Source organism: Lonchura striata, chromosome 23, assembly GCF_050655825.1.
Source record: "Lonchura striata isolate lonStrDom1 chromosome 23, ASM5065582v1, whole genome shotgun sequence".
Taxonomy (NCBI): domain Eukaryota; kingdom Metazoa; phylum Chordata; class Aves; order Passeriformes; family Estrildidae; genus Lonchura; species Lonchura striata.
The window spans coordinates 4,775,866-4,790,325 of NC_140725.1; the positions used below are offsets into that span (position 1 = coordinate 4,775,866).

The following is a 14,460-nucleotide window of genomic DNA, read 5'->3' on the forward strand; positions in this document are numbered from 1 at the left end:
GAATCCAGAAATCCGGGACTCCGGTCCCCCCGGTTCCCCTGGGGCCGAAGGTGAATCCTGCACTCAGCCTGCAGCCCAGCTGCCCCGCGGGAGCGAGGGAGCAGCAGCACACACCGCTGGTTGAAAACACCTGGGAAAACTGAGCCTGGACGAACGGCCAGCGCTGGCACAGCGCTGCTGGCCCAGCAGGGCAGCAAGGCCAGGGAGGCAGGGATGGGAGGAGGGTGCCAACACCTGTGCCCTCCACCTGCCATTCACCCACAGTCCCGCCTGGACAAACATGTATATTTATATTTGTATTTTATATTTATATTTATATTTATATTTAGTTATAGTTAGTTATAGTTATAGTTAGTTATAGTTATAGTCATGTTATAGATATAGTTATGCACGCTCCAGCCCCCGTGGCGAGCACAGAGTGGCTGCTCCCAGCCCGGCAGCCTGGGTTAGGGAAAGAAAGGAACAAATCCAGCTGGGCTCCTTCAGCTCCAAGGCTTTTATTAAGGTGTTAACAGGTCTGGGATACGACAGAGGCAGCAGACGCCGGACACGAGCGAGCAGAAGGGAGGGGAGGGCAGCATGAGCCTTGCAGGAAGCTGCCAGAATCCTCCAGCACTGGCACAGGTTGCTTTGAGCTGAGTGCACCCTTTACCACTAAGATGTCCTTTTTGGAAGAGGATTTTTGTGGCACTGGCAGCAGCCCCAGGGGGAGCAGAGCCCGGCTGTGCCCCACATGGGGCAGGAGGAGGCTGGTGCTGCCCCTGGCCCGTGGGGCACTGGTGGGCTTGGCCACAGTTGTTTATCCACAGTGCAGGAGCATCTGGTGGGTGCCAGGATCCCGCCAGGTTCTGCTGCCCGCTGGGGTCCTGGTGAAGCAGCTCCTCGGATGGCAGGAAGCAGTTTGGCTGGGAGGAATCTCTGGAATCCCTCACCACCCTCCTTTGCAGGTGAGAAATGGAATCAGTGCCTGGCTTTGCTTGGCAAGGGGGGCAGGATGGGGAGTGCAGACCCCTCTGGCTGAGCCCTCACTGCCCACTGCTGCTCCTCCACGTCACAACTTAAATGGAATGCGTGTCCTGTGGATACACAGCAAAGCACAGCAAACACACAGCAGCTCCTCTTCCATCTCTAGGTAAGACAATTGTTCTTTGGGTTCTGTGTACAGCTCTCACTGGATAAAATGCCGATTCAAAAAAAAAAAAAATGTTTGTTCCCAAATGATAAATTAATATAAACACCAACACCACAAGTTCATGAGCAGCTTTGGGATCATGCACTGAGAGCATCACCCACAGCAGACAGACATGCACATACACACAGACCTAAATTAACTTTTCTCTAATACTGCCATTAAAAACATATATTGTGTTGGATCACTTGACTTAAATTTACTTTCCAGCATTCTGAGGTCACTTTTCAGAATGATTTTTTTTCTCTCTCACAGCCCAGGACACCTCACTCTCACCAACAAGCCACCTTTACCAGGGGCTGGGCTGTGGCTGCAGGGATGCACTGGTGCAGGAGGGATGTGGGCATGCAGCACGTGCTGGAAGTGCTTTGCCCAGGGAGGTTTAGAAGCTTCACTGCCCTGGGGCCATCACTGCTGGCAGCTCCAGCACGGCCATCCTGGCACTGGCTGGCTAAGCCAGGCTCAACAATGGCCTAGAGCAGGTTTAAAGATGAGCCTGGTCACCTCAGGCTCATCAAACCCCATGGTCCTGAGGTGGGCCCAGCCCAGTGCCACCCCAGACCTGGCTGCAGGACCAAACAAATGGAAGATGGAGATGAACTCTTCGGGGACTCTTGGATGTGTTGGAGAGCTCTGGGAAGGGCAGGGTGGGCACCCAGGGCCGTGGTGAGCGCTTGGCACAGGATGGGGATGCCACCAGCCAACACCACACCATCCGGAGGGTGAGGGCTGGGCTGGGCTGCGCCGGTGGCGCCTCAGGGCCCGGGAGCAGCCGCGGCAGCGACGCAGGCTGGGCCCTGCTGCATGCAGCGGATGAGCTCCTTGCGGTTATCCAGGATGGTGTCGAAACTCTCCTGCAGCCGGTTCTGCTGGTCCACCACTCTCTGCTGCAGGCCGTGGATCCAGCGCAGCAGGGCCAGGCGCCGGTACATCACCAGCTGGATGTGGTGCTTCTCCTTCTCCTGCTCCTTGAAGCGCTCCTTGTCCTGGAGGTGCTGCACGGCCTCTGCCAGCGCCGGGAAGAGGCTCCCCAGCTCAGGGGGGCTCTCGGCTCGGGGGGCAGAGGCGGGAGGGTCCCAGGTGGTGCTGCAGGTGCTGTCGGGGCTGTCGATGCTGAGGGAGCTGCTGGCGTAGCCGTTGTCCTCTGCAGGGGAGCTCGGGGGCTTCGCACACCCCCCGGCCGCCTCCTCAGCAGGGCTCTGTCCCCCTGCCCCGCTGACCTCCGCTCCCTCGGGGGGGCTGCGCACCCCCTGCTCGGGGTGCGTGTCGCCCAGGCCCGGGGCGCTGTCCCTGAGCCGGCCCTGGACCATCTGTCTCTGCATTAATAACAGCAGATTATCAGACGGATTTGCGGTGTTTTCGCTCCGGCTGGAGCCCTCCTCTGCCTGGCTCCAGTTCTCGTTGCTGTCACACACCTCTCCCACGAAGTTGGAGTTGGAGTCCGGCCCATGTCCCGCCCCGGGGAGGGCCGTGCCCAGCGCTGGGCCCCCCCGGCCCTGCCGGAACGGGGCGTTTGCTGGGCAGACAGCAAACATCTCACCGCTGTCCTGCCTGCAAGAGAGACACGGAGCCGTGACAGCCTGTGGGCACCTGGGCTGGCACCACCAGAGCTCAGGGCAGCACCAGTGGGGAAAAACATGCTCACTGCTTTATTTACCTCTTTAAAGGTACTGGATCTATCATGGGGTCAGTGATCCTGGGTGTGTTTGGCTGTTGCTCTCAGCATGGCCCCATGCAACATCATGGAATCATGGAATGGATTGTGTTGAAGAGGTGTTAAAGCTCATTTAGTTCCCCCTCCTTGTCATTGGCAGGTATGCCACCCATCTAAGGGCATCTTCCCACCTGATGCAGAAGCTCAAGGAGCCACCTCCCATCCCATCCATCTTCCCTGAGAGCTCCAGTCCAAGCCCATGCTCCTGCAGCATCCCTTGGGTGATGCCAAAGGGCATCACAAGGCACAGGCACGCAGCTGCACGTGCTGCTGGCAGCATTTGGGCTGTGGCTGATGCAATTAATTCCATGCTGGTGAAGGTGTGCTTGGAAGGAGATGCTTCCCCAACAGCAATAAGTCTTTCAGCAGCTGAGACTGCCTGGGCTCCTCTGCACAACCTCTGTCACCAGCCCTGCACCAGGGTGGGGGGCTGGCCTCTGCCTGTACCCAAACTGGTGACCCCATTGTCCTTCCTTCTCTGCAGAACTGGGAGCAGACTGGCCCAGAAAGGGAATGGTTATCCAGGCGTTCCTTGCCGGGTCACTGGCAGCGAGAGGCGCTCTCCAAGCCCTCTCCTACAGGGACGCGCTCACAGCAATCGCAGGGAACGCATCGGGTGGCCCGGGCTGACCCCGGCCAGCAGCGGGGCACCAGCAGGGGGGCAGGACCCCAGCTCAGGGTGCTGCCAGAGGCCTGGAACCCCGGGACCCCCGCAGTGACATCTGCTCGGTCCAGGGCTGGGTGACACCCCCACAGAACCGCTGCACCCCACACAAGAGCCGCACCCCATCGCCGGGGCCGGGCTGCTTGCGGGGGGATGCGCGGGCAGGGTGGGGGCGAGCCGGGGAGCATCCCGACCCCGCACGGCCCCGCACGGCCCCGCACGGCCCCGCGGAGCCCCCGGGGTCCCAGCCCCGCAGGGGGGTCCCCCGGAACCCGCACAGCCCCCGCGCAGCCCCCCTGAACCCGCACCCGACCAGCGGCGACCCCCGGGAGCCGCCGCTCCGCTCCGCTCGCCCCGCCCGGCCCCGAGCACTCACCGCCCCGGTCCGGCCCTGCTGCGGCCCCGGCCCCGGCCCCGGCCCCGGCCCCGGCCCCGGCCCCGGCCCCGGCCCCGGCCCCGGCCCGGGCTCCGTGCGCCGCCGCGCCGCGGGTGGGAGCGGGAGCGGAAGCGGCCCCGCGTGGGGAGGTGTCACGGCCGCACTTCCGACAGCGCCGGCGGGGCTGCTGGGGGGGACAGGGATGCTGAGGGGGGACAGGGATGCTGGGGGGAAACAGGGATGCTGGGGGGAAACAGGGATGCTGAGGGGGGAAAAGGGATGCTGGGGGGGGACAGGGATGCTTGGGGGGGATAGGGATGCTGATGGGGGACAGGGATGTTGATGGGGGACAGGGATGCTGGAGGGGGACAGGGATGCTGAGGGGGGCAAGGGATGCTGGGGGGGGACAGGGATGCTGAGGGGGGACAGAGATACTGTGGGGGGGACAGGGATGCTGGGGGGGGATAGGGATGCTGAGGGGGGGCCAGGGATGCTGGTAGGGGAACAGGGATGCTTGGGGGGGATAGGGATGCTGAGGGGGGAAAGGGATGCTGAGAGGGGAAAGGGATGCTGAGGGGGGACAGGGATGCTGAGAGGGGAAAGGGATGCTGAGGGGGGACAGGGATGCTATGGGGGGACAGGGATGCTGAGGGGGGACAGGGATGCTATGGGGGGACAGGGATGCTAGCGGGGGAAACAGGGATGCTGGGAGAATCAGGGATGCTCACGGAGAGTGGGTATGCTTGGGGAGAACGAGGATGCCCAGGGGGGTGACCGGGCTCTCGGGGCCGCCCGGTCCTGCCCGGTGCCCCCCGCTGCCGCCCGCCCCCGGCTGCCGTGACTGTGTGCAACCCTATGGGTCCATGTTCACCCACAGCATCCCTGGAGAAAATCCCGCCCTTGTCCTCCACGAAAGGAGGGAAAGGGGAAAAGTCCCACCCGTGTCAGGGAGAAGGAACTGGAGCCTCCCGGCACGCACAGGCGGCGCTGGGTGGGTGCCGGTGGGAGCTCCCCGACACGGGCGGGGTGGCTGGATTGGGGTTCTCTGGCTCCTTCCCACCGGCCCGTGGGTCCCGTGAGGCTCAGCAGGTCCCCGTGGGGATGGGAACAGTGCTCAGTGGGTTCTTTATTCCCCTCGCCCGGAGCCGGGGTGTCCGCGCTGGGAAAGGAAAAGGCTCAGGAACATCAAACGGTTCCCACGAGCCCCCCCCGGCGCGGGGTCACATGAAGCACCGGGAACGTCTCGGGAGATAAAGGAGCTTTGTGGGGCTGGGAGAGGCGGTGGGGGCAGCCACATCCACCCCAAACACCCCCAGAGATGCCCCGGGCGGGGATGGTCCCATCTCCTGCCGGATCAGCCGATGTGCCCTTCCCTGCCATCCTGTGCGAGCTCTGCCATAGACACGGCACGAGCAGAGCAGCCTCCACAGCCCAAACCAGGCTGGGCTCGGCTCCTCTCACCTGCCCCGGGGGGGAAGGAGCGATGGAGGTGCTTTCAGGGTGGGCAAAGATCCTTTTGAAAGCTCTGAATTGCTGGAGGTGGGATGTAGGGACAGATGACATGGTGAGGGTTTGGAGCAGTGGAAGATGTGAGTGATAAATAAGTTGTTTCAATTTCTCATCTTGCCTGACAGGCCCCTTGACAGCCTCTCCTGCTCCTGGCTGCTCCAAAGGCTTCGACAGCTCCATGGAGGAGCAGTCAGAGGGGCAGGACCAAGAGCTGTAACTGGGACACTTGGGCTGCAGCTCCAGGAGAAGCCTGGGGTTAAAAGAACCAACCCTTCCTGTGGCACAGGAAAGGCAGGAGCTGACTCAGGCACCTGGGAATGGGCAGGACAGAAACAGGAGTTTGGGCACACAATGGGCTCAGCTCAGCCTTTGCTTTGTGCTGCTCTGGGCTTCACTCCCACCATGGCCTGAACTCAGAGTGAAATTTTCATCACTGAGAGCACAGAAGGAATTTTGATCCATTCAGGGACCTTCTCCCCAGTTCACTGTGAGGTAAAAACAGGACTTTTCCATCTCAGGTTTAGATTTCAACAGCACAGAAAACCGTGAGTTTGGCTCCAGGGCAGAACTCTCTCAGCTCCTCTCTCAGCTTTGCTTGTCCCCACCCCAGGAATCCCCACATGCCAATGGGTGCCAGTGTGCTGGATCTGCTGCCAACCTGCTGCCCTGGCCCTGGCTCCACTGGTTTGGGGGGTTTGGGGTTCCTCCCCCAACTGCCAGCCATGGTAGGAGCTAGGGAAGTTCTGGGGTCACAGAGGGATCCAGAAGCAGTGTTTTTAGGGGTCTGTCTCACTGGGATTTTGCACTGGTGCAGCTCAGGTTGAGCCCAGCTCTTGGGATTGTCTGTGTCTGATGGAAACCAGCAGGATTTTCTGTAAAAACAGCTCAATTCCTTTGCCAGCCAGTGTTCCCCCACGCCCAGCTGTCACTATCTGCCAGGACCTGCCTGTGAGGACACTGTGGGGAACCCCAGAGCAGAGAATCCCAGTTTGGAGCACAGGATAGAGGGGACAGGGTGACTCAGGTCTTGTCGTCTTGGGGACAGTGGGAAAGGGAATGTTTGGAAGTGGAGGGGGCTTAGTGATGGACTTCCCCCACTTTGTTCCAGAAATAAATTAAAAGCTCTCCATCCAGGAAATTAAAAATAATTTAAGAAGGCTGAACACAGGACTTGTTGCAGTGGGGTTTTGGAGCTGGGGATCCTGGGCTTGGAAGGGAGAAGTGTGCTGGGGTGGCCCACTGGAGCTTCTCCAGGAGGCACTGGCATCAATTACTCCACCAGGGCCATTCCCTGGGGCCCGGGTGCTGTGCCCTTCCCTGTCCTGGCTGGGGGAGCCTCTGTGACCTTGCACCAGCACAGACCTGCTGCCATCACAGGGATGTGCCAGAGATGACAGCCTGGCACTGGCCATGGTGGGAGTGATGCTTCAATCCCAGGGCCCATCTCCCCAGTCCCCGTGCCCATCCTGCCATCTGCTTCTCATCTGCCTCACGTCCTGCTAACCGTGCAGCGTGCCACAGGCTTCCAACCAAACTGGTCCCAGAAGAGCCCTGGCACTTGGCCCTGTGCCCACACGACACCGGCCCTGTGTCATGTGGGAACCCAGGGCTTCCCTCTGGCTGCCCTGGCAGGTCTGGGACCCTGGCAGGGCTCAGGAACCCCCCTGGACAGAGCCCCCAGAGACACTGGCTGTGATCTCTGGCCATGGAAAAGAGTTTTCAATCTTACAGGATGAATTACCAGCTCTGAGGGTTTGATATGAGCAATAATTAAGTGTGGCAGGGGTGCAAAAGTAAAATTTTAGGATTCTAGATGAGGGGTCCAAAGGGGACAAGATGGAGGAAATTGGGTGTGCCTTGTCCTTTTTCTCCTTCTTCATGCCCTCCATGTCTCACTGTGGTGTTGGCATTTTTCTGTTGGTTCAGGCTGGGGACACACTGTCCAACGTAGGTGACAGATATTGGCACGTTCTTGTAAATCCAGCCCAGGGAGTTTCTGGTATTTAATGTTTGTCACATCCCACTGAGGGCAGAGCCCCACACGCTGCCCTGCAGGACAGAGCTGGGCAGGGCAGCAGAACATGTGAGAGATCAACAGAATAAACAACCTGGAAACCAGCACAGACCAATTCTGGCTTCTGCTTTGGCAGCGGGGCAGAAAGACAGAGACTTTCTACAATCTCAGGATCATTTAAATATCACAGATTCCAACAGTGTCACAGCCATGGCCAATCCCAACCCCTCTGCTGGGAAGGAGGCACTGGAGCTCGAAGCTGCCCGGTGCAAAATAAGCTGGGGATGCACGGCCTTGCTCCTGCCCATGCTCCTGCACACCCTTGGGGATGCAGGAGTAGGTGACTGCTGGTGTTGCTGCTCCTCAGGTTCTGCCTGCAGCCCCCATGCCCTCTGCCCAAAAACACCCTGAGGATCCCATCATATCCCTGAGAGTGTTTTCCAAATGCTCCTGGAGCTCAGGCAACCTTGAGGCTGTGACCATTCCCTGGGAAGCCTGTTCAGTACTCCAGCACCTTCTGGGGCTAGAACTTTTTCCTAATATCCAGCCTAAACCTCCCAGTGATGCTTGGATGGGTCATGATGGCATCTTCAAGCCTTGAGCACTCCAACACCAGTCCAGGTCACAGCTCACCCAGGAGCCACCATCCCAGTCATGGGCACATCTTGATATCCCAGTGCTGAGATGGGCAGCTTGTCCCGAAAGAGTTAAGGGTGAAACATTGCAAATATGAAAAAAAAAAAATTACAAAAGAAAAAAGTGCCCTGAACCACATGCGACCTAACCTCCCCAGCAGCTCATCTGAGTTTAATAATGGAGGAGGGAAATCTCCCAAAAAGCTCTCAGAGAAATTAAAGTAAACAGTGTGCTGACCTCCAGCCCGCACTGCCCCGACGCTGACTCGCTGGCCACGGAGCTCTGCGTTCCCTGGCATTCCCTGTAATTGTAAACACATTGGGGTAAATACATGGGGAGGGAGTGAGGGGGTCCTGGGGAAGCAGCTCTCCCCACAGCCAGCTGAAACTGGGGCTGAGCACTGGGTCAAAGCCAGGGGTGACGTCTCTGGGCAACGTGGCCATGGATGTCCCCAGCTGTGAGGGGCTTCACAAGGACTGAGGATGGTGAGGATTGAAGTGCAACGTTGCCAGTGGGAACAGGGGCCACTGGGACCACCACACTGCCCTGTGACTGCAGGGCTGGGGCTGGAAAACCTCCTGTTGGGAGCAGTGGCAGGAGGAAGAGAGGAAGAGGAGGAGGAGGAGGAGGATGCTATTAACAGGTTTGTCCTCTTGGCCTCACAAAATTTAAAACCAACACTCTTATTTTCATAGATCCTGGTCATTTTTTTAGGCTGAGGAAAAGAAAAGCAACCCCAGGCTGTACAAGTGCTGGCATTCCTCTCTGAAGAGGGGCCGGAAATGCCGCTGGTTTGGAGGGAAGAAGCATCGCTGCCAGCCCAGCCTCATCCCTGGCCTTGCTCCATCCTCATCCTCATCCCCAGCCCCAGCCCTGTGCTGCTTTACACACAGAGTCCCATGGTCTGCATTTCCTACGGGATAATCTGGGGAAAACACCACTTGCAGGCTGGGGAAGGGGCAGAGGGGGCTGGATCCAGGTGACCCCATTCCCTTGTCCACAGCCCCGGCCCCTGCCCAGTCCTGCTGCCTGATGTCTACCTGTAACTCGAATTCCTTTTCAATCACAATCAAAAGCAGTGACAAATGCGCTGTGTTTGGTGGAAAATGCCAGGGATCTGCAGCCAGGTTGGATTTCAGAAAAGCTGAGAATCCCATGGAGGTCAGAGGAGGAGGAGGAGGAGGAGGAGGAGGAAAGGGCTGCGGAGGTGCGACCCTCCCACCAGTGATGGACACGCAGCTCTGTCACCCAGCGGGGGCACAGACCCCCTCGCCAAAGCACTCATTCTGAGGAGGAAGCTTCCTTATTCTTTACTCTCCTTAAAACCCCCCAAAAGTGGATTTCTCTCGGCCAAGGGAGCCGGGCTCTGCCAGGGAAGCGGGGCTGGATCCCGCTGACGTTTCCTCCGCGCTTTATCCGCTGCTGCTGAGCCACAAAAAGGGAATATTGCTGCCGACTCCACCCCTTCCATCAGAGCAGGACCCAAAAATCACCATTTCCTCTTGGCCTGTGAATCACTAATAAACTCCAGACATAAAGGGCTGATTAGGAAATTGTTTGGGAAATGGAAAGGAAGGGCGCTCGCCACAGCCGGTGCCTTTGGGTGGCTTTGTCCCTCGGCGTCACCTCCCAGAGCTGCGGGCGGGTCCCTATAGTAGATAGGGACAGGCGAACGGAAGATTTCGGGATGTAATGGAAAGCAAGACCCTTCCCCCCTCATTCCTGTGGTATATAATCCATCACCCCTGAGACATGTAACCCCTCCTAACTCAGTACTTATTAATGCCAGAGACCCTACCTTCTTCCCTTGACGCAGCAAAGCCCCCTTGACTATTTAACCTCACGAGATAAGGTAAAAAATGCCATTTGACCATCCACTGCGTTGGTGTCTGTGTATGTCTGTGGCCCGAGTGGCCCGGGCGAGGCCGGGCTGCCGTGCTGTCCCTTGGAACCAGGTCACCTTGCCTTCTCATCTAAAGGCAACAGGTCCCCACCTTGGGGCCCTCAAATCTGCTCCAGCATGGTCCCAACCCGGTGTGGCTGCAGGCAGAGCTCTCTAGTGGATGGATCTATTTCTCTGCAAGCATTCGCGGATGAAATATAGATATTTTTTATTTAATCACCGTCCCTCGCCTGCTCCCTGCCCGCGGGATCCTCAGCAGAGTGTCCCTGGAAGGGCTGGTGGCATTAATTGGGAAGGGGATGTGTGACATGTGCTGCAGCCCCGACCCCCTGTCCCCTCCCTCCCTGCCGTGGAACGGTGGCGGCCCCGCGGCTCCAGCACCCCCCAAGTGCTGCACATTTGCTCTGACACAGAAAGGCTCCACATTTGGACTTCATAACGCAGAAAAAACTCCAGGATTTTGAAATTTCAGCCTTGGACCCAAATCTGATACATTCCAGAAATGCTTTAATTTATCCCTTTGTCACAACATTCAATAAGAGGTTTCATTTCAGCTGCGCTGCTTTGATTAATAACTGTAACAGATTCTAACCTGAAGGAATCCTCTGATATTGTGTCCATGGAAATTAAATGTTTGATTGCACATAGTCAGGATTTTCTGATGTGGAAACAGCTCCACTAGAGAACTTTGAACAAGCGCTACTCAAGAAACACTTTGAGTTATTTTTCCTTCACCTATAACAAGTCAAAACATCTGTTAAAAATTCAATCAGAGCACAACTGGCTATGAAAAAAAATAAAATTTGGAGTGCAAAATGAAATGACTGTCCAGGTTGAATCCAGGTGGGATGGCTGGACATGGGCTCAGCACTGGTGCTCACCTGGCCAGCACAGGCTGCAGGGACAATGCGGGGGTCCCACGGGCCATTCCTTCCTGCCCTGGCATCATCCAGGTGCCACTGTGCTTGTCCCTGTGTCCCTGTGACCTCCACACCACCAGCACCTGCCAGAGCATCCTGGGGATGGTGGTGATGGCCACTGAGGCAGCAGGAGCCACTTGGCATCCCCACAACAGAAAAATGGAGCAGAAGGTGCCTTTTGGGCTGGCGAGGATGTTTCCCATATGCTTGAAATCCTCTGTGCTTTAGTAAAAATGGAAATACTGGGATTTCCATTGTCTGGGTACATTTTCCTTTCTCTTTCTTCCACTTCCACGGCACGGCAAGGGGTTCATATCTCCTTAAGCCATGGGAGAAGGCAGATGGATGGGAAGGAAGAGGGAAAACCAAAATCCCGTAAGAATTTGGGAACAGGAGCACTTTTCCATGGGGCTCGTGGCTGGCAACCGCTGCTATTGGCGTTGATCTCAGCTGTGCTGTGCCACAGGTGCCCCTGTGCCAGATGGGGAGCGGTGGCACATTTTTGAGGTCAGAAAGCAGAGTTTTCAGCAATTAGAGCGGCATGCCAAGATAAACCCCCGCTTCCTGGCGGATCCGTTCCCATCAGCCATCGTCCCAGCGAGACGGACCCCGGCGAGGGGAACAGCCCAGCAAATTCTCTCTGCATGGGTGAAATTCCCTCCGCTACCGAGGTTATTATCTCCCAACAGGAACCAACAATATCCTTTAATTTAGGCACTAATTCGAACAATGTGCGCCGGCCGCGGGAGGAAGGGCGCTCGCTGCTCCAGAGCCTTTGAAAAATCCAGGCAGGAGCCAAACCAGAGGGAAAACAAAACCCTGGGATGATGTGAATGGCTTGGCAAGGCAGGGCCAGGACCAGAGCTGGTGCTGGAAATGCAGTGCTGCCAGTGCAGGGCATGGCACAGGGGCACGCTGTTGGAATCTGTGGTATTGATGATTCTGAGATTGTAGAAAGTCTCTGTCTTTCTGCCCTGCTGCCAAAGCAGAAGCCATAATTGGTCTGTGCTGGTTTCCAGGTTGTTTATTCTGTTTATCTCTAACATGTTCTGCTGCCCTGCCCAGCTCTGTCCTGCAGGGCAGCGTGTGGGGCTCTGCCCTCAGTGGGATGTGACAAACATTAAATACCAGAAACTCCCTGGGCTGGATTTACAAGAACGTGCCAATATCTGTCACCTACGTTGGACAGTGTGTCCCCAGCCTGAGCCAACAGAAAAATGCCAACACCACAGTGACACATGGAGGGCATGAAGAAGGAGAAAAAGGACAAGGCACACCCAATTTCCTCCATCTTGTCCCCTTTGGACCCCTTATCTAGAATCCTAAAATTTTATTTTTGCACCCGTGCCACACTTAATTATTGCTTATATCAAACCCTCAGAGCTTGTAATTCATCCTGTAAGATTGCAAACTCTTTTCCATGGCCAGAGATCACAGCCAGTGTCTCTGGGGGCTCTGTCCAGGGGGGTTCCTGACACCCTCCTGTCCAGGGAATGTCATCCTTCAGGCTCCAGGAACCCCATCCATGGGGGTTTTGCCCACTGGCAAAGTCACTTTTTTTACTTAACCAGTGTATTCAGCCTCACAATTCCAATTCCATTGGGCAGGAGGGAGCAGTAAAAGAATTCTGAGCTTCTTGTATCACAAAGCCTCACACAAGGCACCAGGACTGTGTGTGAAGTGTGTAACTGAGAACTGTGAAACATCCTCATTTCTGTTTTTCAGGAGCAAACAGGACAAACACAGCAGGGCAAGGGAGCCCCCACCAAATGGGGCTGTTCCACCACCACTCCAGCACCCAGGGGCTGGTGGCCATGTCCCATGGACAGTGCCCACCTTACTCCCTGCGGTTTGTGATGGGACCAGTGTGGTTTGGAATTGCTCCTCAACAGGGAACTCTGCTGGCGTGCGTCTGGCAGAGGCATCCCCATCCTCATTCTCATCCCCATCTCCTCCCATCCACTCCCATCCAGCTCAATCTCCTTCTCCATCATCTCCATCTCCATCTCCAGCCTCCTTCCTGACCTCATCCCCACCTCCATCCCTATCTGAGTGCCTACTGGGGTGCAGCCTCCCATTCCCACCGGCTGTCTCAGTGCTAATCCCTCCTGGGCACACCTCACGGGGGTTTCCAGGGGAATATGGGGGGATTCTCCCATATTTACTCTCCAGGTGCTGCTGTTATGAATATTTGTTCCCGTGTGGGGAGAGAAGGCACATTCCCCCACAGGGATATCAGTTGGAACATCATCTAATTGATTCCATGGAAATTGCTGCTGGTGGAAAGGGAAGCCCTTGCCTTGCTCTCAGTGAATTAATTTTGCTTTTGCCATTCTGGGCTGTGCTCAATTAATCTTGTTAAAGTGATAAAATTTTAGCTCACACTTCACTCACAGGGTACCAGGGAGGCTCCTGGAGCCAGGAGGTTGGTTAATCATAGAATAGAATCATGGAATGTCCTGACTTGGAAAGGATCCACAAGGATCGTGGAGTCCAACTCCTGGGCCTGAGCAGGACACCCCAACAATCTCACCCTGTGCTTGGGGGCATTGTCCAAACGCTCCTGGAGCTCTGGCAGCCTCAGAGCTGTGACCACTCCCAGTGCCCAGCACCCTCTGGGGGAAGAACCTTTCCCTGATATCCAACCAAATTCTTCCAGTGACTGTGAGTTTGTGGGCCCCAAATTGGGCAACTCCCTGGGGGCTCCCCTGGCAGGGGACACCCTCCTGGAGAAGTTCTGTGTCAGGAACGAGAGACAATTTGGACTTTTTCAGTCTTCAGCTTCTATTTATTGTTATCTTATCAAAACTTCAGCACACTGTCTGCACCAGACCTTGCATGTGTGAAAACAGCACAAAAATGGCCAACAACCTCATGCTGCAAGGTCTTTTCAAGTCTAAACAAAAACTAAACAACCCAATTAAGAAGTGACACCTAAATTATTTTCCTTTCTAACCCAATAACTGACCCCTAAATCCCACAATGCAGATTTTTCTACCCACTTGCAAGATACCACCTAAACCCAAGAAGAAAGAGGAAGAAGAGAGAAGAAAGGAATTTGAGAGAACACCCTATATCCTCCATCTTGAACCCATCTATAACATCCTAAACCCATCTTGAACCCAACTATAACATACTAAAACCAAACTATAACCCAGCTATAACATCCTAAAACCTAAATTTCTCACCCATGTGCCATACTACACTAGTATCTACAATCTTTACAGTCTATTTCATACACTTTTGTGGTTTCTAGCTTACCTTGAGGCTTTGGAAGTTTTCTCCATCAATGAGGGTGAAAGTCAGTGTTTTCCTGGGAGTCAGAGCATCCCAGGGCACACAGGGGAATATTCCCTGTGGGAACCCCAGGCTTGCTCTGGGGTCCCATGTGGTGGTGAAATTTCTCCTCCAACCCGAGATTCCAAAGAAAAACTGTGCAGGCTCTTGCTGTTCGGTCTCAAGGCAGTTTATTGTGAGTTATCTAAAAGATTTTCTTCTGGGGCTGCGGCTGCTTGGTCAGCGGCCTGGGCAGAGG

General features: G+C 56.1%; 1 protein-coding gene across 1 annotated transcript; it reads right to left on the reverse strand.

Moving 5' to 3' along the window:
* Window positions 1–475: 475 nt before the first annotated feature.
* C23H1orf216 (chromosome 23 C1orf216 homolog) lies at window positions 476–4,051 on the reverse strand. Its single transcript, XM_077788460.2, has 2 exons — window positions 3,944–4,051; window positions 476–2,740 (listed from the first exon to the last, which is right to left on the reverse strand). Exon 2 carries the CDS (start codon window positions 2,722–2,724, stop codon window positions 1,945–1,947), a length of 780 nt encoding a protein of 259 aa, XP_077644586.2. The 5' UTR covers window positions 2,725–2,740; window positions 3,944–4,051; the 3' UTR covers window positions 476–1,944.
* Window positions 4,052–14,460: the final 10,409 nt, after the last annotated feature.

Bases quoted from the DNA above. Each gene is read 5' to 3' on its own strand.
- C23H1orf216 (XM_077788460.2), bottom strand. From the start codon at position 2,724: ATGTTTGCTGTCTGCCCAGCAAACGCCCCGTTCCGGCAGGGCCGGGGG.